Below are 22,208 nucleotides of genomic sequence, written 5' to 3' on the forward strand. Positions count from 1 at the left end.
AGAGTCTTTTCCAATGAGTCAGTTCTTCACATCAGGTGGTGGCCAAAGTTTTGGAGTTTCAGCTTCAGCATCAGTCCTTCCAATGAATATTTAGGACTGATTTCCCCTAGGATTAACTGGTTTGATTTCCTTGCAGTCCAAGGGAATCTCAAGAGTCTTTTCCAATGCCACAGTTCAAAAGTATCAGTTCTTCAGTGCTCAAAATTTTTTATGATCCAACTCTCACATCCATACATGACTATGGAAAAACCATAGCTTTGACTAGATAGGCTTTTCTTGGCAAAGTAATGTCTCTACTTTTTAATATGCTGTCTAAGTTGGTCACAGGTTTTCTTCCAAGGAGCAAGCATCTTTTAATTTCATGGCTTCAGTCACCACCTGCAGTGATTTTGGAGCCCCCCAAAATAAAGTCTCTCACTGTTTCCTTATTTCCCCCCTCTATTTGCCATGAAGTGATGTGACGAGATGCCATGACCTTAGTTTTTTGAAAGTTGAGTTTTAAGCCAACTTTTTCAGTCTCCTCTTTGACTTTCATCAAGAGGCTATTTAGTTCTTCTTCATTTTCTGTCATAAGGTTGGTGTCATCTGCATATTTGAGGTTACTGATATTTCTCCCAGCAATCTTGATTCCAGCTTGTGCTTCTCCAGCCTGGAATTTCGCACCATGTACTCTGCTTATAAGTTATATAGACATGGTGACAATATACAGCCCTGACATACTCCTTTCATAATTTGGAACCAGTCTGTTCTTCCATGTCATGTTCTAACTGTTGCTTCTTGACCTGCATACAGATTTCTCAGGAGGCAGGTAAGGTGTTCTGGTATTCCCATCTCTTTAAGAATTTTCCATACTGTTGTGATCCACACAGTCAAAGGCTTTGGCATAGTCAATAAAGCAGTAGTAGATAGTTTAGCATTAGCCTAACAAATAACAACACAAACAGAGGCAATATCCTAAGCATATGTGGTGTATTCAGGACAAATTTTTCCTTAGCACTGTTTATCCCCAGTAAAGTCGCTTCATCTCTCTGAGGTTTCATTTGTTTATTTGGATTGGAACCTTCCACAAGTTTATTAGAAAAGCCAGATGAGATGCTGTAGGTGAAAATACCCGAGAGAATGGCAACCCAGAATACAATAGGCATCCAATATATTTTCAATGAATGAACACATTCCCATGCCTTTTCTTCAGTAAGGATTTGTATCCTCAAATTTATTCACATGTTGCTTCAATGCTCACAAACTCTTGCCTGTGTACTCATCCCTTATAAAGACCTGATAATTTTTTGCTTTCATTTACAGGTAATATTCTTCATTTGAAAGAAATTTGCTTTTGCATTGTGTGAAGGATTCATGCATTTATTGTATCATTAACAGCATCACATTTACTAAAGAAAGGTTTAAGATTAAAATATGCAATTTTCATTTGTTTAAAACATCTGTAAAATCTTGATCTAAATCTCTCAAGTAAGAAAGTGACTTGAATTTCAAAGAGGAAACAGGCAAATCACATTTTCCCTTCCTCTCCCACATTTCACACTCTGCCTTTATTGTCACACCCCTGTGAGCACAGATATTTCTGTTGTTCCCAAAGTTCAGTGAAAGAAACTGTCTCTCTAGTCATTTTGGTCTTTGACAAAAACAGTGAAACATAGTTAAACAAAGCGATAATCGAGAGTTGTTTTATTTTTAGCCAATCATTGATGAACCACTCTCCCTGCTCATTAGGCGGGAACGAGTCACAGAGCTGCCATGGCGAGATAGTTGGTCACGAAACTCTGAGGCCATGAAGTAATAGAGAATTGGATCCAAAAGGCAGCAGAGACTTGCAAGGCATAGACAAAAAGGATGGAAATACAGTGTGCTTTGGACAATGGGACAACTACTAATGATAGTTTCCTTTACCATGGTATAAAAAATAAAGTTAATATGATAGGGAGTGAAGCAGATGAAGAAGACTGCAGCACACATGTAAACCATCCTCAGTGCTTTCTGCTTTTCACTGATTCCTTGGAAAGCCATAGGTGGTTGTCTCAAGGATATAGTCATTTTCCAGGTACACCATGCAATGATGACTACTGGAATCACAAATCCCGCCAGTTCAGCAGCTGTAATCATCCCAACCAAAGCCACTGCATTCATTTTCTTGTAACCAAGATCAGCAAAGCAGGATTCAGTGTTGTTGGCTAAGTCTGTGCTTCTCATGATGGGAAATGGCAAACAGGCAGTACCCACGATGACCCATATGGCAGCACTGATGCCTACATCATACCTACGCTTCCAGTCTCTGGCCCTGAAGGGCTTGAGGAGAAAGAAGCACCTCTGAAGGCTGATGCATGTCAGGAAACAAATGCTGGCATACATGTTGAGATACTTCAGGTAGAAGCATAGCAGACAAGGGATCCTCTGGAAAGGCCAATGGTGGCTGATGTAATAATAAATCCGGAGGGGTAAGGATAACACGTGGGCAAGGTCAGCCACAGAGAGGTTTATCATGAAAATAATGGCTTTATTTTTCTTGCTGATAAAGCGGCACAGAACCCACAAGGCTGCACTGTTGGCCAGCAGACCAGGGATGAATATGAGGATGTAGGTGGTTGCATAGAGAGAGTAATGAAATGTCAAATGGGGGACACTGCAGTGATTCTCAGAATTGCTGGTACTGTTGTTTCCCATCTTGAATACTTCAGCAAGGTAAGCCGTGAAGTTATAATCCCTGCCCAAAACAGAAAAAAATAGTATCATGGTTAACCACTTTAGCTAACATCCAGATTTTCTTAAATTGAAGTTCAGTGGATTTACAATGTTTAGGTGTACAGCAAAGTGATTAGCTACATATTTTTTTCAGATTCTTTTCCATTAGAAGTTATTACAAGATATTGAATATAGTTCCCTGTGCTACACAGTAGGTCCTTGTTGTGTATTTATTTTATATATAAAAGTGTATATCTCTTCATTTCAAATTTATAATTTATCTCTCCCTCTTTTTCCTTTATGGTAACTGTTTGTTTTCTATGTCTGTGAGTTTATTTTGGTTTTGTAAATAAGTTCATTTGTATCATTGCTTTAGATTCTAATGTAAGTGATAACATATGACATTTGTTTTTATCTGTCTGACCTACTTCACTCAGTATGATAATCTCTAGGTCCATCCATGTTGCTACAAATGACATTATTTCATTCTCTTTATTGCTTAGTAATACTCCATTCATATATATATATATGTATATATATATATATATATATATATGTAATATCTTCATAATCCATTCAATTGTAGATGGAACGTTAGGTTGCTTCCATGTCTTGACTTTTGTACATAGTGCTGCTATGAACATTGGGATAAATGTAGCTTTTTGAATTAGAGTTTTTGCCCTTTCTGGCTATATGCCCAGAAGTGGGGTTGATGGATCATATGATAACTATTTCTGTTATCTTTTTCTTTTAAAGAAGGCTCAATATTGTTCTCCATAGTCACTACCAATTTATATTCCCATCTATGGTGTGGAAAGGCTCCTTTTTCTCCACAGTCTCTCCAGTATTTATTATTTGTACACTTTCCTATAATGGTCATTTGATTGGTGTGAGGTGATACTTCATGGAGACAGAGAAGACCCAGAAGAGCCAAAACAATATTGAGATAGAAGAATGGAGTTGGAGGAATCATACTTCCCGACCTTAGACCATGCTACGAAGTTACAGTAATCAAAATATTATGGTATTGGCACAGAAACAAATATATAGATCAATGGAACAGTATGAAAAGCCCAGAAATAAACCCACACACTTAAGGCCAATTAATCTAATGACAAATGAGGCAAGAATATACAATGGAGAAAAAATAGTCACTTTAATAAGTAGTGCTGGGAAAACTGGGCAGCTACATGTAAAAGAATGAAATTAGAACATTCTCTTACACCGTATACAAAAACAAACTCAAAATGGATTAAAGATCTAAATGAAAAGACCAGATGCTATAAAACTCCTAGAGGAAAACATAGGCAGAATACTCTTTGGCATAAGTTACCGTATTTTTTTTTTTTTTTGCAATTCATCTATTAGAGTAAGGAAACAGAAACAAAAATAAACAAATGGGACTTAATTAAACTTGAAAGCTTTTGTACAGCAAAAGAAAACATAAACTGAACACAAAGACAACCTATGGGAGAGAAATTATTTGCAAATTATGTGATTGACAAGGCCTTACTTTCCAAAATATATAAAAAGTTTGTACAGCTCAACAAAAAACAAAACAACCCAAGCAAAAAGTGGACAGAAGACCTAAGCAGACATACAAAGAAGACATACAGATGGCCAACAGGCATATGAAAAAAGGCTCAACATCAATAATCATTAAAGAAATGCAAATTAAAAATGAGTTATAACTAAATTTGATTTTATACCTACAAAAGTCATAGGATATTAAAATTAGAAGGCGCCTGTTTATAGGTGCTAAAGGAAGGTATACTATTGTTCCAAGGTCATTCAGTGAACCAGAGAACCACAGAATTGTCCTCAAACTGCCTTGCCAGATTGTCTAAGCTGTGTCTTGCACACAAGGAAGTCCTGAAATACTCAGTCTTTTGTTCTAATAGCAGAAAAAAAGAATATGATATTTGGGTCTGTTTCTTTTGTGTCAAGATTTCTTTTGCTTCTGGTTGGTATGAACACTGTTCACTCATTCCCAATTGCAATGGCAGAAATTCAGTCTTATTGTTCTGATCTGCTTTCCTCTCTTTTGTCCACCACCTTTCCCACTGGGTTCTGACTTCCTAACTTGGCTCCAAAGCACTGGGAAAATAGATTTGCCTCTTTTAGCCTGCAGTACCAAATGGCAATCCACTCTGGTACTATTGCCTGGAAAATCCCATGGACAGGGGAGCCTGGTAGGCTACAGTCCATGGGGTCGCAAAGAGTTGGACACGACTGAGCGACTTCACTTTCACCAGTATCCTAGCTGATTTCTGTGGCTTGAGAAAATTACTTCCTTATTATTTTATCACAATAGCTGGTGGGTTTCATGCATTCTCTGTCTCTCTCTTTCAGCTTAGATTTCATTCCAAATTTACAAGAAACTTTTCAGTAATTAAAAAAAAAAAAAAACAACAAAAACTAAGATCATGGCATCCAGTCCCATCACTTCATAGCAAATAGATGGGGAAAATGCAGAAATAGTGACAGATTTTATTTTTTTGGACTCCAAAATCACTGCAGATGGTGACTGAAGCCAAAAAATTAAAAGACTCTTGCTCTATAGAAGAAAGGCTATGATCAAACTAGACAGCATATTAAAAAGCATAAACATCACTTTGCTGACAAAGGTCTGTATAGTGAAAACTATTATTTTTCCAGTAGTCATGTACAGATGTGAGAGTTTGACCATAAAGAAGGCTGAGAGCTGAAGAATTGATGCTTTTGAATTGTGCTGCTGGAGAAGACTCTTGAGAGTCCCTTGGACAGCAACGAGATCAAACTAGTCAATCCTAAAGGAAATCAATCCTGAATATTCATTAGAAGGACTGATGCTATAGCTGAAGCCCCAAGACTTTGGTCATCTGATGCAAAGAACAAACTCATTGGAAAAGACTTTGATGCTGGGAAAGATTGAAGGCAGGAGGAGAAGGGAACAACAGAGGATAGGATGGTTAGATAACATCACAGACTCAATGGACTTGAATTTGAGCAAACTCCAGGAGATAGTGAAGGAGAGGGAAGTCTGTTGTGCTGCAGTCCATGGAGTCACAAAGAGGTGGACATGGCTTAATGACTAAATAAGAAATGAATTTAGAAGCTGAACCAGGATAGTTCCCCTTATGTAGTAGGGAAGGGGAGAAACCTATTCTCTATCTAAGGGGAATTCTGTACAACATCATCAACCCATCTGTACAACCCAATCTGTACAACCCATGTTGTACATGGGTGCAACATCATCCCATGGCAGATTATCCAAAATCATGGTGAATACTGATTAGGGTATTAGCAAAATAAGTCACTAAAACCTTTTGAAACAATTTAAGGTTTAATTTTCTTATTAAAGTAGTCTTTATAATGGGAAATTTTTTTTTTTTACTTAATCTTATTAAGGTAGAATAAGCAAGGCCCAGAGGGGAGTTTATTAAGGTCACAAATATACCAAATGAAAGATCTAGGACTTCAAATAGGAGGACAAAGTGGTTAATCTTTATACACATCCTTCTGTTCATCATTTGTTTTCCTCCTAAAGACAAATTTTACAAACATAGCTTCTATCCACAGTGCAGGAATGTTTATTGCCTTTAAAGCTAGAAGTGGAGAAAACAAAGTGCTGACGTTGTTCCTCAAGTGGAGTTTTGTTGTTGGTATGTTTTTATTTTGTTTCAAGTATGTTTACAAAACCAGAGTGACTTCTTTGAGATTCTCCTCATAAATAGCAGAATAACTTCCTATATCATTCTAAGTCTTACTCCAGGAAATAGAGAAATGATAAAAGAAAAGAACCCCAAGAGATTAATTCACAAATAAAAGAGTAAACTTTATCAGCTACCAATACTGTAAATAATACTTTCATCTTCCCTCCTCATATACTCCCTAGTCTACCTGTGATAGATCCTAAAGAGTCATGCAGTCATCTTTCTTATGTATGTATGACTTAGAACAAAAGTAGAAGGATACTCACAGGTAAAAAGAAAGTAAATAATTACTATGATCTGATCAATGATATATGCCAGAATCTGCAATGGAATTTTTCATATACATTATGTAATTTAATTCTCACAACCATCCTAAGATGAAGTTCCATTATTACTCTTATAGTGCAGATGAGCAAACTGAGGTTTAGAGAGATTCAGTAAATTGTCTTGGGTAGCAAATTTAAAAATGGGATTTTTTTATCAAGCCTGATTTGCTCCAAAGTCTGTACTATTTCCATTATAACTATTTGCTTCTCCCTGCTCAGGAGGGACTTTTTAATAACATGATAGCACAATTATTTGTGCTATCCAGAGAGCAAATTATGGCAGAATCTTTCTCATCTCATAGTAGGACCTCAGGATCTTATAACCTTAGGATTGCTCTAGTTATGCCATCAATATATAACTAAATATCTGTCATCACACATGTCACAAACCCCTCCTTACCACCCACTTTGACTTCAGTATTGATCTTATTTCTACTATAATCTATTACTTATGCATAGGCTGTGAAAGAACAAGGCAGGCTACATAAGGTGCATTACAGTACTAAGAACTAAAAACAAACACCCACCCATTCACACCTCCACTTCTGCACTTTACAAACATGGATATTTGTTTCTGCTTCATTGGTACAGTAATTTTCACTTATTAAGGAGGCAGATTGTTTTTATACCTCTGTGTTAAATAACGGGGTCCTATTAGTCCAAAACAGCAAGCTAGAGGTCATGATTACAACTTATTTGTTTCTGTGGCTTCTTATGCTTCTGCAATTCAGTTTATTTCAAGTTTAGAGATTTGTATGGCCTGCTTTGCAAAATGATTTTTCTTCTCCAGACTGAAGGGGAGGTAGAAAGGGTTTTTCCCCTAATATGTTTGGTGACAGTTAAATGTAAAATCCCCATGATGATAGAAGACTGGGGGAATTTGTGTTGGGTAGGGTGAAAATATAAACTCTCTCAGATAGGGAACCTTTAGCTTCCTGTTAGCAATCTATGACGCTTCTGAAATTTTAGAAAGGAGAACAACTTAAGAAGCCACTAACAAAAATAGGTTGAATGGAAGGGTCAAAGTCAAAACATGTTTCTTCTCTCAGCGTCTGCCTCTGTTTCTATCTCTTTTGTGTCTCTCCCTTTGGCTTTATTATTGACTATTTCTGGTTTGTTTGTGTTCTCTGTGTTACCAATCTCTCTCCCCTTAAATCTAGATATATCTTTGGCTCCTGTCTCAGGAAAGATACAAAATTGGTGACTTACTCTTGAGTCTAAGCTCTCCTTCTCAGTCTGTTCCATGACCAGCCTCCTAGACATTACAGACAGAAACTGGGAATTCATCCAACTCCTATCACTAAATTTCACCCATATCTAAACAGAAACCAGGTGATTATCCCCCCCCCCTTAAAATCTCTCCAATCTATCTCCAATCCATCTTCATTTCCACTATTGCCTTTCTAATCCTCATAGCAGCCCAATGATTATTGCCATATTACAAATGAGGAAACTGAGATAGAGAGGTTAAATAAATTGTGCCAAAGTCACAATACTCACCTAGTGTAGAGGTGGTATATTAGAATTGGAACCCATGCTTGTCTCCATATTCCCTTACCTTTGCCATGGCAGATGATACTGATGATCCTAGCTGCATGCAGGGCAGTAAAAGAGACACAGACATAAAGAACAGACTTTCGGACTCAGTAGGAGGAGAGGGTGGGATGATTTGAAAGAATAGCATTGAAACATATGCATAATCATATGTAAAATAGATGACCAGTGTGAGTTTGATGCATGAAGCAAGGCACCCAAAGCCAGAGTTCTGGGACAACATAGAGGGATAGGGTGGGGATGGAGGTGGGTGGGGGATTCAGGATGGGGGAAACACGTGTATCAGTTCAGTTTGGTTCAATCACTCAGTCATGTCCAACTCTTTGTGACCCCATGGACTGCAGCACACCAGGCTTCCCTGTCCATCACCAACTCCCAGAGCTTGCTCAAACTCATGTCCATTGAGTTGGTGATGCCATCCCACCATCTCATCCTCTGTCATCCCCTTTTCCTCCTGCCTTCAATCTTTCCCAGAATCAGAGTATTTTCCAATAAGTCAGTTCTTCACATCAGGTGACCAAAGTATTGGAGTTTCAGCTTCAGCGTCAGTCTATCCAGTGAATATTCAGGACTGATTTCCTTTAGGATTGACTGGTTTGATCTCCTTGCAGTCCAAGGGACTTTCAACACAAAGGACACATGTATACCTATGGCTGATTCATGTTGATATATGGCAAAAACCATCAAAATATTGTAAAGCAATTATCCCCCAATTAAAATAAATTAATTAAAAAACAACATTACAATCACTGAACTTCACTGCAATTTGTATCTTGTTAACTTGCATCACACACTCACAGAGACCTTAAACTTTTCTCCATTTCTCATGGCCTAATCTGGCACCCTCCCTCATTTTGCTTCCTTCTCTATGCAGATGAGATTCAATGATCAAATTAACTATTCTTACCCAAGAATCCTCAACTTTCTTTGCTTAACATTCTTCTGCTGTACCAGCTTGAAAAAGTTATTGTTAATCCCCCAGTTGTGTCCACTTGTTTGCAACCCCATGGACTGTAGCCGGCCAGCTCCTTTGTCCATGCAATTCTCCAGGCAAGAATAGTGAAGTGAATTGCCATTTCCTTCTCCAGGGGAATCTTCCTAACCCAGGGACCGAACCCCGGTCTCCCTCATTGCAAGCTGCTTCTTTACTGTCTGAGCCACTAGGGAAGCCTGGCATGATCTTAATCCCAGATCAAGTCCACAAACCATTTTCTTTTTTATTATCCAAACTGATGAATGATCCTATTAAAAATACCAGAATCTATTTAAAGTGCTAAAACTAGAAATCATGAATTTCTAGTTTCATCACTTTAAGTAGAAGATTTTTTTTTTGCTCCAGCCTCTTTTTCCACACTTCTGATTAGTTTATTCTCCTAAGAAATTAATCAAGGCACACAAAAAGAGAGTGCTTGCTATTTAACACTTTCATAACTCTACTAAAGTTTCTTCTACTCTTCTCCTCTCCCATTCCCACATTTCTCAGCAGAGGGTCTTACCTCTTAAATCACAAGAAAATTGAGGCTATTGGGTGAGAAGTAACTCAAACATTGTCCCCTCCTAACACAAACAATCTTATCTACAACTGCATCCTTCCCAACACAGCTGTCTTTCCTGTTGTACAAGTTGAATTTTCACGCTCTTAATCCCTTTTAGCTTTCTCAGAATTTTCTTTCATTAATTGTTCCCTTTCACTCCCAGATCACCATGTTGTCCTTCACTCTCAGCTAGATATTTGTCATTAAACCTCTTCAATTCCCACAATAATATTTCTCTTGTCAATGCATCTTATTCTAGCTTTGTGTCATTTTCCTTCTCTTCTTAAATAAACATCTCACAGTATTTTTTGACACTGATTGCTTTCTTTTCCTCACTTTATATCCATCCTTTAATGCACTACAATGTGGCATGGTTATCTCTATAATCTCACTGAAACTGCTTTAGTAAAGGTGACAAGTGGCTATCATGTTGTTAAATCAAGCAGGGCTTTTCTGCTGTGTTAGACAGTCTGACCACTTCCATGTTTTTTTTTTTTTCTTCATTTATTTTTATTACTTCCATGTTTTTGAAATGCTCTCTCCTGTTGGCTTCTAAGCCACAACTCTGTTTTGAGTCTCCTCTTAACTATCAGTCCATTCATACTGAGTTTTCTTTATGTTTTCTTTCATCTCTGTACATCCTTTAAATGTTTGTTTTCCCTAGGCCTGCATATTCTCTCCTTATTCAATGTCTTCATGCTAAGTAACATCACCCACTTTCACAACTTCAATTACCACCCAAATCCGGATAGCTCTTATGTCTCTGTGTCCAGGGCTGGCCTCTCCTCAGATATTAAATCTGTATGTCCAATTTTCAGCTGAGATTTCCCATTTCAGTGTTTTCTAGGCATCTCTAAATAAAAATTCCCAAAACTAAGTTCATCATACTCCCTGACCTTTTACTTATCCACCACCATCTGTCCAATTACAAGAGCCAGGATACTTAAAATAATTCTAGACTGCTCTCTCATTCAATCAACCAAGTTTTCTCTCTCTCCACTCATTCTCTCTCCTCTCTCTCTGAATTATTAAACCATTATTTAATTGATCTACCTGCTTCTAGGACTGCTCTTTTAAAATGTATTCTATACTCTGCTGGCAAAATGATATATCAAAATGGCAAAGCTGGATGAGCATGCTGTCACAGGGATTGCTTTAACAATGTACTTACTGCACCATATTGAGTGTTTTCATCTAATCTCTTTATTTATAAGTAAACTATGAGCATTTTGAAGGCAAAGGCTATGACTCTTTTTAAATTTCCAAAATCTAGTAGAATTATCGACGCATAATCAGTTAGTAAATATTTTAAGTGGGTAAATATTCTGCCTTATGACAACACATTTGTTGTTCATTTGTTTATGAATCACTCTACACTGGGCTGTGAGCTTTGTGAAGTCAGAGGTTATGCCCTAAATTTTGTTTTCTCTTTCTCTCTAAACCCAAGGCAAGACTAAACATACAGCACAATTTTAAAAATTGATGTTAACTGACCCATGCAGGGATTAATCTCCAAAAGTTAATCTCATTGATGTTGCATAACCACACAGATAACGTAACCCAGGCAAAATTATAAGCTGTGAAAATACCATCTCTTCAGAATATACTTGAGCTCCTAGCTGTATTACTGTGAACCACCCAGATAGATATGAGGATCAAATTCTCAGTGCCTCCAATATTATTCTTAAAAAAGTAACTGCCTCTTGGCTTCACCAGTGTCAGTGCTCTATCCAGAGTACATTCTGCCTACATCAAAGGCCAGGAGCTTCATAGAGGGATGCCTCTTTCCTTTAAAAAAAGTTCTGGTAACAGGAGCCAAACTCTAAAGGGAATAATTAGCATAGACTTCTAATCTAATAATCAAGGCAGGAGAATTAGCTACCTTCACTAAACTAACAAGATTCACTTCCAATGTGTGGCTGTAAGAAGATTTCTGATAATGAAGATAGCTATAAAGTTATAACTGAAACTTCATCAAACTCCTGTCTTCCTGGATCCCATCTCAGAAGTCAATATTTTACTCCTCTCTTGAGATCCTATCTCAACTCTCATCTTGTCCTTGTATGGGACAATCTATTCAGAACTTTTCCTTCGTACTTTTGCTGGACTTACAGGCTACACTATAAAAATGTAGTCTCTATGAGGGACAATTGTATCTTACACTTTCATATCTCTCATTTTGCTTAGTAAAGGGTTAAGCATGCAGTAGGAACTCAACTCATACACATCGGTTTATAAAGGTAAGAGTATGGAGAATAAGTACCTATTAGCAGAGTCTTAGTCAGTTTTACTTCTAATGCCTCTCCCATAAGCTACTCTCCCAAGCAATAGTCATAGTTTTTCTCCCTTTGTTACTGAAGAAAATATGGTCAAGGCAAGGATAATAAGGTTGGAATCTAACAAATCTGGATACCTAAAAGTTCCAAAGCCTGTAATCTCAACTTTTTATTTTAAAACCAGTAGCAATTTCATAAGGTTAAGTGAGAATTCTGTCATTAAACACTTGACTTTATGGAAATAACTAAATTTTGTTTTAGAACACAAAGTTAGGTCAGGTCTCTAAATATGAATCAGTGAGTCTGAATCCAAGAACATCATAGGTACTAATAATGTATATGTAAATGCAGCTTCACTTCCCAACCCACTAGCTCAGTGCTGTGCTTTTGCAAAGGCACAAAGTGAACTTATATTATGATGGCATCAGAATTTGTTCCAGACTCCTAAGTTTCAGTGAAATACTAAGTAAGAGAAGTTTCCACTTGCATCCTGCCACTAGCTAAGTGCTATTACTATTAATATATTACCTTTGACCTTTGAGAGAACCCTGAGTTAATTGTTATTATACCCATTTTTGGGCTTCCCTGCTGGCTCAGACATTAAAAAATCTGCCTGCAGTGCAGGAGACCTGGACTTGAACCCTGGGTCTGGAAGATTTCCTGGAGAAGGGAATGGCAACCCACTCCAGTATTCTTGCCTGGAGAATTCCATAGACAGAGCAACCTGGATGGGCTACAGTACATGGGATTGCAAAGAGTCAGACACGACAGAGCAACTAACACTTTCATACCCCTTTATGGATCAGAAAATGAAGACTCAAAAGTATTGCTTCTTCCTCAAAGTCACAGTTATTACAATTTCAGTCATAATGAAGCTCTTCATGAGTAGAGAAAGCTAAAAATGTTCCTTTGTGAGCAATTTGTTGCACACAAATATGTTAAAGTTACATTTATATGGATAAAACCATTCTTCAGAGATGAAGATGCTAATAATCTCAATTGTATTTCTAGCACTTTTATGACTATGTTTTTGTTGTTGTTCAGTCACCAAGTCGTATTTGACTCTGTGATCCCAGGGACTGCACCATGCCAGGCTTCCCTGTCCCTCACCATCTCTGGGAGTTTGCTCAAGTTCATGTCCATTGAATCAGTGATTCCATTGAACCATCTCATCCTCTGTTGTCCTCTTCTCCTTCTGCCTTCAATCTTTCCCAGAATCAGGGTTCTTTCTAATTAGTCAGCTGTTCACATCCAGAGGCCCAAGTATTGGAGCTTCAGCTTCAGCATCAGTCTTTCCAAAGAGTATTCAGTGTTGATTTCTTTTAAGATCCATTGGTTTGGTCTCCTTGCTTTCCAAAGGACTCTCAAGAGACTTCTCCAGCACCATAATTTGAAAGCATCAATTCCTCAGCGCTCTACCTTCTTTTATTGTCCAGCTCTCACCTCTGAACATGACTACTGGAAAGACCATAGCTTTGACTATATGGACCTTTGTCAGCAGAGTAATGTCTCTACTTTTCAAAACACTGTCTAGGTTTGTCATAGCTTTCCTGCTAAGAAGCAGTCATCTTCTAATTTCATGGCTGCAGTCATCACCCACGATGATTTTAGAGCTCAAGAAGAGATTTTCACTGTTTCCACCTTTTCCTCTTCTGTTTCCCATGAAGTGATGTATGACTGCACATATATGGTAAATGATTCCCACCAGGTGTCTGGGTAGGGTACTATCAAAACCAGGGATCTTTAACAAGTTTTGCTTGTGAACCCAAACCACAATAGATCTATGGATAAAGTACTGGAATGATGGATTTATAAGAGTATTGTATGCTCAGTTGCTCAGTCATCTCCAACTTTTTTCGACCCCATGGACTGTAGCTCTCCATGTTCCTCTGTTCATGTGATCCTCCAGGCAATAATACTGGAGTGGGTTGCCATTTTCTTTCCTAGATCTTTCTGATCCAGGGATTGAACCATGTGTCCTGAGTCTCCTGCATTGGCAGGCAGAGTCTTTAACACTGAGCCACCTGGGAAGCCCTAATAGTAATGAGCCAAATGTAACAAGGCATGTGAGATGGGGAAGACTCAGAAGCTGTAAAATATATTATAAAGAACACTGGATTTGGAGCTATAACACTTGGATTTTAGCAATTATTCAAATACTATCTCTTTATTTTGTTTTGCTAAGCCCCTTCCTTTATGTGAGTTTCATTTCCTTCATTATTAAGATAATAAGAACTGTATGATCTTAACTATCTTCTGCTCTAACTTGCCATGACTTTATGGGCCTGGACTCTCTAAACCCCTGCCTCTAACATACCATCAGCACTGCCACGTCCATCATTAATGCAACTGTCACCATCTCAACCTACTTGCACTTTACAAAGCATTATTACAACTGTGATTGCTATTAATTATTATTTAAAGTTCATATATACATATTACATATTATATATTAATATATATTATATTAACATATATTTTAATTATATATTAAATAGTATAATATATATATTAATATATATTATTAATATATATTAATATATATATATAACAAATTAGGTCATTCCCATTCTACAGATCAGGAAAATGAGACTCAAAGAAGTCATCACACTTATCACATTTACCTGAATGCTATACAAGGGGCAGAGTGAAGAGTGTAGAATCTAGGCTTATGGCATCAAGGTAACTACTCAGTTCTACAAAGCTTTAGCTTCTCAGCCCTCTCCCTCTCTTCACCTCTTGTTATTAAGTCAGTAATACCATTAAGTGAACAAATTTGTCAAATATCAAAAATCAAATATGTGTCTCTTATTTTCTTTGATAATAGGACTAGCATGTGGGCTTGTTATCTTGGGAGGAAAAGAGAAAATTAGAGAAAGGTTGCTGACAGGGGACCTCCCCACTTTCCAGGGGAGAATATTCACAGGTCATTTGGGAATGTAACTTCCTTTTTTTTTTTTTTTTTTTTAGCATTTTTCTTCTTATTTGAATCACAAAAGTCTCACATGAACTACCCAAGCCAGTCAGATACCCATACCCACAGTGTCCTTCATTCAATCACTCATAACCACAGCCAAAGAAGAGCAACTGGAATTTGGAGCTCTACATTTCCAGAGCTCAACTGATTGAACTCAAAATCAACTGTAAATAACCTGGCTTGATTTCATAAATATAGAAGTTTAGATATGTTCTGCAAGTCTAGACATGTCACCTATAAATTAGAAGTGAAAATTATTTTTATCCTTAAAGTGAATTAAAATAAAATTTGAATTGAACTTCTGTGCATGTATCTTTATTGGATTTTTAATCACATAAGAAGGAGGCCTAATTATTCATCATTTTTGCATTTGGGGGAGTATTTTGGAGATTGAAAGAATCATGTTCTTTGGACAGACCTGGGGTCATATCTTAACTCACTTATTAGCTCTCCAGCCTGAAATGACTCACTTCATATTTAGTGGCTTCAGTTTCCTCATTTATAATATTAGGATCATAGTGCCTGTAACATATATCATTGTAAAGATTAAATAGGAAGCGTATATGATTAAGGAGATCAAACCAGTCAATCCCAAAGGAAATAAACCCTGAATATTCATTGGAAGGACTGATGCTGAAGCTGATCCTTTGACTATCTGATACAAAGAGCCGGCTCATTGGAAAAGACCCTGGTGCTGGGAAAGATTGAGGGCAAGAGGAGAAGGGGCGACAGAACATAAGATGATTAGATGGCATCATCGACTGAATGGACATGAGTTTAAGCAAACTCCAAGAGACAGTGAAAGACAGGGAGGCCTAGTGTGCTGCAGTCCATTCCACAAAGAATCAGACAGGACTGAGTGAACAACAATGACAAAGAGGTAGAAAACATATCTGAGAGTAACCTCCATGAGCTTTTGGTTGGATCATGTACTTTTCTGAGTTTAGAAAATCTCCCCAAAAGCATAGGTGTGAGAAATATTGAGTAGGATTAATGCAATAATTCTTAAAGTAGAAGAGTGGAAAACATGTACTACTTGAAAAAAAAATCCTTATTACAGTAAATACATTTGAAAATCAAAATTATTTTCCATATAATACAAACTGAAAGTACAGATCTACAAAAAATCTTTTGACTGTTTGTCCCACAGTACTTGGAAAATGTCATTGTGATGGGATAAGTTTTTTTAGGAGTCCAGGATCAGGATCTAGTTCCTAACTAGGCAAGTCCACGATAACTTTGCAGTGAGATTTTTATGTTTTTCAAATGGAACTTTGCATTTAAAAGATTAAGAAATACTGATTAAGTGACACTGTCATTGTGGAAATCAGATTTCAGAATTCTTTCCCTTGTATGTTTGCATTTTATTATTAAAAAAAGGAAATTATTTACAAAACACTTGCCTGTGGTCTAAAAGTTGAAGCTCTCATGATGACATTACTCTGAAAGAAGTATAGTGGCCCTTAGCATAGATTACTGAGTTCCCTTTGAAAGCTAGACTGTATTTCCAGAAGGTTCTAACTGTAGTTAGATTTCCCTACTGTCTCATTATTTACCACTTCATGATATATTCTTCTCAGGCACCAGGAGCCTAGAGTCAAACCACTGTACTAGGAAGAAAGTTAAAGACAATCTATTTCAAGCCCCCACCTTATTATGGACGAGACTACTGAGACTCAGAAAAATAAAGTAACTTGCCCAAAGCCAAAAGTGAATCTTTCACAGAACTTGAGCTAAAATCAAGCTTTCTTTCTGCACTTTAGTCCATATACTTCATCACTCTGTCTGTGATGCATGTGAATCAATACTAGATGAAAATTCAAATGCAAAATATCCTGACCTGAAATATAAGTAGACATTTTTAGACGAGTTTTTAAATAAAGCATAGACTTCCTGCCAGTCATTACCCTGATTGTAGGAACGTTTAGAAAAGGCAGATTCACAAAGACAGCTCTGTCCTCTTTACTTGGGCCATAGACTGTCCTGCTTCTTAGGACATAGATTGACTTACCTCAAACTCAACAACTGTGAAAAGTCACCCAAAACCATCCAGAAGTATGTTCACTTATTTGAAGTCTTGTGTTCCACAACTGCCAGGATTTGCACAGTTTGTACAATTTAAATTCAACAATTTTTCCAGTTGACCCAAAAAATATAACTGCTTTTAACTAAAGAAGGAACTGTTTAACAGGAACTGTTGCAAACATAATTACACCAAATGCATGACTTTATTCTCATTCAGGCCATTTTCTACCTCAATATATCAGCATATCACATATTTTTTAACAGTGAATAATTTTACTGTGTTGCAATTGCTAAGGGATAACCTCTTCAAATAATAGAAAGGGCAATGACTCCCACATCCATTTGAAAGACAAAAATAAAAAATATTCCCACTTGCAGGATTCTTAGGACTGAGACCACTCCATCCACAATGCACCACAAAGCTTGTTATCATTATATCCAAAATGATCCTGGTACTAACTGTTGTGGCACAGTTCACCTTGAAGAATTCCTCAACTGGAAGTTTTCTTTTGATTCAGTCATCTTAGCTCAAAACAAGAAGGGTTTCTAGCACTCAACATAATAAGAATGATAACTGCTGAAAAGATAGGTACCACTTCTGGAGCTCTGCTATCTAGTAAGTCTGAAGTTGGGTCAAAATGCACCTTTCAGAGAATCAAGAAATGCCTTTGAACAGATTGAAATGATTTTAACAGAGTTTGTCATCTGGGATATTTTCTTCTTTCCTAACCTACAATCCAACATAGTTATAAATATATTTACAGTATTCTCTGGGAGATACAGGTTTCTGTAAGAAAAAGAGTCCATTATTTAGAAGACATATGTTCTAGTTCCAGCTGTGCCACTAACCAGCTGGGTGATCTCAAATGTCTTCACTTCACAGCCTCTCAGTTTTCCCATCTATATTGTGAGGGATTTGGATCCCTAGCAGTTCCTTCATCTCCAAAATCTATGATCTGACTTTCTTTCTTTCCCTCCTATCTGTGACAGTTAAACTTACCAAAGCAAGGAGCTTATACATAAAAATGTTCCTTCATTAAGCAACTACAGAGCAGAAATCCAAATCTTCTTTTTCTGGCTGAATAGGTCAAGCTGTCCCATTAATCTCACTGAATGCACTCTTTTCTTATGACTTCGTGCTGTCTTCCTTGGATGATAAGGAAACAAAGAGCCCTCAGCAAAGAGTGAGCTGCATCACAGACTCCTTGATCCTGGAATAATGGTGGGGACTAATGGCATTAACCCTAACTTTGTATTCTAATCAGAACCAAGGGAATCACCATTGCTCCTGCTGTAATAAGTCTGAAAGAGGCCAGGGTCCATTTTAAAACTGGACACTGGTCTCATGTCTGCCCTTGTCTTGGATCTTCATGCCCCCCCCAACCTTCCCACGTGGAATTTTACCAGTTCCCATATATTAAGCTGTAACTTACCTTGGAGCCTTGCTGGGCTTGTTTCTTTGCAGGGCGTTTGGGGTGAAAAAGTCTAACTCTTGGTGGCTCAGAGCCTACTGATAACTGGCAAATTTGTTGTTGAAAGAGGAAGTTGAGTGCATTTGGTGTCTCACCACAGAAACCTGAAGGTAAGTTCCTTGAGCAGAAGATATTACTCGTTTTATTTGGTTTTTATTTCATTGGTGCCAAGAAATTAAAAAAGCTGAGAGCCAAAGAATGTGCAAAATCAAATAATGACTACCTGTCAGCTTTCCTCACTGTTTTTTACCCTATCTCCTTCCAGTACAACCCACATGCCTATCCATCTCACTACATTCCAGTAAGCTCTATGTTAAGATGGGATTTTGAGGAAAAATCTGAATACAGTTTACCTAAGAACAAGAAAACAGCAACTCTTTCAAACCCGAGAGGTAAAGAGTGAGAAAACCTCAAAAATATGTGTCAGAACTAATAGCAGTAGGACTACATTTGCTTAAGCTATTCCTTCCAATTGGAGTACCCTTCCCTCAGCCTTTCATCTCAAGGCTTTTATAATTTAATGTGCAGTTTATTTTTGTACATTTCTTAGTGTATTGCAAACTGCTTAGGGGCAAAAATCATATCTGACTTGTTTTTGTATTTCTAACTAGTCTAGCACAAGGCACTTTCACGAACGATTGTTGAATGAAAAAGTGAAGGAATAAATGAAAAAAATATTCAAATAATGAATAAATAAATGAACCATATATCCTACAGTCTCCCTCCTAGGTACCAAGGTTTCAGTTTCTGCAATGTCTATGGGGCCTTTAAAACTATGCAAGTAAAAAAGATCACACACTTGGTGACTATAGAGTAGTTCTGAAAAACAAGTCTTGCAAAGCAACATAAACCTCTGTGGGCATGTGAGGAAATTACATTTAGAACCCAGGGCCTAGAACTTCAAAGAGACTTCTGGGTAATAATAATAACAAAGGAGAAAAAAAACACTGTGGGTTAGATCAAACACTAGCATTCGGATTTATGGACAGGACTGATTAAAGAAGGAAATGGATGACAAAATTTTTGTAAAAGGCAACCTGGATCTCCCTGTAAAACTAGAATCATTCAAGAACAAGATGGAGCCATACCCTACACTCATAGATCACCAATATAAATTTCAAGGGCCTAGAGAGATGGAAAAGAGACACTTTTATCACTAGAAACTGAGAACTTGAACTGATTGATGAAAAGGCCATGGCTTGTAAGAACTGGTAAAGGAAGAGGGTACCCGTCCTGACTGAGGTATATCAAATGAAACATGCCTGACCTCACAATCCCCTTCTTAACTCTTATTTTGTATGTTTATACAGCTCCAATCTGTTGTTAATTTAGTTTGCTGACTTGGCATAACTACTGAAAGGAGAATGTACTGATAGGCCAAGACATGTTTCATTCCATTTGGTAGTTCTAATCTTCAGTATAAATTATTAATATTAAGCTGTCTTTCTGTTACAAATTCATCCTTTCTGAGCTTGGGAAACATGAGCCAGTTCTCCTAAGCTATGATCCTTCCCTGGCCAAAGAAAATTTCAGACCCGTTGATCTTTAAAGCCAAACCTTAGGACAAGAGGATAAAAAGAACCCTTTCCTGACAATTAGCTATAGTCACTACCACCTACCTTCATTTCCCAGACAACATCTTAACATTGCTAAGAAAATGGCTTGCCAGCTTGCTTCATTGCTCTCTTGCACGCAAGTATCTTCTCCTTTTATTTTTTCTAAAAAGGGAAGCAAAAGTAGCTCAGAAGTCAGTGACCCCGTTTTGGCAAAGGATATTTCAACTTAGCTAAAATTTTGAGTGTTAGTTAAAAGGAGCAAAACTATACACAAACAAAAAAAATTATAATTTAACAATTATCTCCAATTAACTTTTAGAAGAATATCTTCTAGCTATTGAGTATGACTGATAATCTAAGACTTATTATCATCTCAAACCAAGTAGTAAAAATATCCAGTCATAAGAGTCTAAAAAATAGTACAGCTGCCCCGTTTTGCCCATAGTTCTTAATTCTTCCCTTCTCTCATATGTACACTTTCAAAGTTTAACTGAGACATAATATCTTTTCTAGATCTGGGAAAGTATATGAGTTGGTGTTTCAAAGGCTCTTAGATCTTCTCTAACCACAGCAGTGTATTAGGTGTGATAGCTATTGTTGAGGATATCATTTGTTACAATGCACTGCGCTTTCTAAAAGGGATATTGGGAAGAGCTAGATTTTTCCTAATTGGTTTGATTAAACTCCTAACAGATAGTGATAACTGTGACATGTGTCCTTTTTATAGAGTCTTCTGAAAACCATGAAACTAATTTAGAGTCTGCTGATTGCCAAGTTTGGAGATATTTTTATGGTGTACTTTTCTTTCATGGCTTTAATTTTATGACCTTTTCTATTTTTTCTTTGTTATTTCTACCTACTATTCATTTATATATCTTACTATAGTATGCATCCTTTTAAACCAACTTCACAATAGTGAACAATAGTATAACAAAAGTGAAAAAAAGTGAAAAAAAATAAGAAAGAGTGAGTTGTGATTTCAATTCCTTTTTCATTAGAACTAGTGAGTATTAATTGCTTTAGATAAACTGTCTTTACAAGTTTCCTATATCTGATTTTGTAAACAGATTATTCCTGCACTTTTCAAAAATAATCATTCAATAGATACTTATGGAGCTACAACAATGATCGATTGGCGATACTTAGTGGGAAGAGAGGGATTCAAAAACATAAAATATGTTCTCTAGCTTCCAAGAATACATAGTTTAAGTAACAAGTTAATCACTCATAAACAAATTAGAAAACATAAACAGTATGATTTACCATTAAATTAGGTGGAAGTTAAGATGAGTTCAGTACAGGCTAAATCTGGGAAGATTGGCTGGTCTTTGCTCAATAGACAAATTTGGTTTCAGTAGTATTCCCAATGGGTGAAATGTGTCCCACTGGAGACATGCAAGTTTATTTTCGGTGGTACAAGGAATGTCTTTTTAAACATTTTCAAGTTATACAGTTTGTTTTTAAGGCTCTAAAGTGTAATAAAAATGTACTTCACACATGATTTCATGCATAATACTACTTAAGATGAAGCTAAAGTAGGTAGCTAAATTTTAAAAAGTTTGATTAAGCAACACACACACAAATAAAAGTATAGAGGGTAAGTCAGTCAGTTCAGTTGCTCAGTCATGTCTGACTCTTTGCGACCCCATGGACTGCAGCACGCCAGGCTTCCTTGTCCTTCTCCATAGAAGGTAAGTAGACATAACAAAAATAATAGAGGGGGATATTTGCATATCTGAAATTTAACAAATATCAGCTTAAAGAGAGAAGGGAAGTCAAAGGACTCCAGGAGAGAGAAGAAATGCTGCCAAGGATGTGAAAGAAGTGTAAGCATACTATTTGTGTGATAGTGAGGACAAAATTTTGACTAATGCAAGGGCATGCTAAGGAACAGAAGGAAAGAAACTTGGAGGGTGAAACCATACAAAGAAGAACTTAAGAGCATAGGATCCATAGGATAAAAGAAATCATTGAATGCTTTTAAACAGAGCTGAGAGGGGGAGATTAAAAAGTCTTATTTAGTGTGTGTACTTTCTATGTACTGGTCACCATTCTAAGCAATTTGCATGCATCATCTTACTTAATTCTCAGAATAATC

The 22,208-nt window shown here is 37.0% G+C and overlaps 1 protein-coding gene across 5 annotated transcripts; it reads right to left on the reverse strand.

Moving 5' to 3' along the window:
* Window positions 1–1,343: 1,343 nt before the first annotated feature.
* LOC122435930 (putative P2Y purinoceptor 10) lies at window positions 1,344–20,204 on the reverse strand. Of its 5 annotated transcripts, XM_043460036.1 has the most exons (4): window positions 20,174–20,204; window positions 18,516–18,672; window positions 8,274–8,306; window positions 1,344–2,716 (listed from the first exon to the last, which is right to left on the reverse strand). In XM_043460036.1, the coding sequence occupies exon 4, from the start codon at window positions 2,674–2,676 to the stop codon at window positions 1,690–1,692; it is 987 nt and encodes a 328-aa protein (XP_043315971.1). In that variant the 5' UTR covers window positions 2,677–2,716; window positions 8,274–8,306; window positions 18,516–18,672; window positions 20,174–20,204; the 3' UTR covers window positions 1,344–1,689. The 5 variants fall into 5 exon arrangements, with proteins under 5 accessions (XP_043315971.1, XP_043315970.1, XP_043315969.1 ...); XM_043460035.1 differs by lacking the exon at window positions 8,274–8,306 and having other exon boundaries at window positions 20,174–20,202; XM_043460034.1 differs by lacking the exons at window positions 8,274–8,306; window positions 18,516–18,672; window positions 20,174–20,204 and adding an exon at window positions 17,069–17,121.
* Window positions 20,205–22,208: the final 2,004 nt, after the last annotated feature.

This window comes from Cervus canadensis, chromosome X (genome assembly GCF_019320065.1).
Source record: "Cervus canadensis isolate Bull #8, Minnesota chromosome X, ASM1932006v1, whole genome shotgun sequence".
NCBI classification, from domain to species: Eukaryota; Metazoa; Chordata; class Mammalia; order Artiodactyla; family Cervidae; genus Cervus; species Cervus canadensis.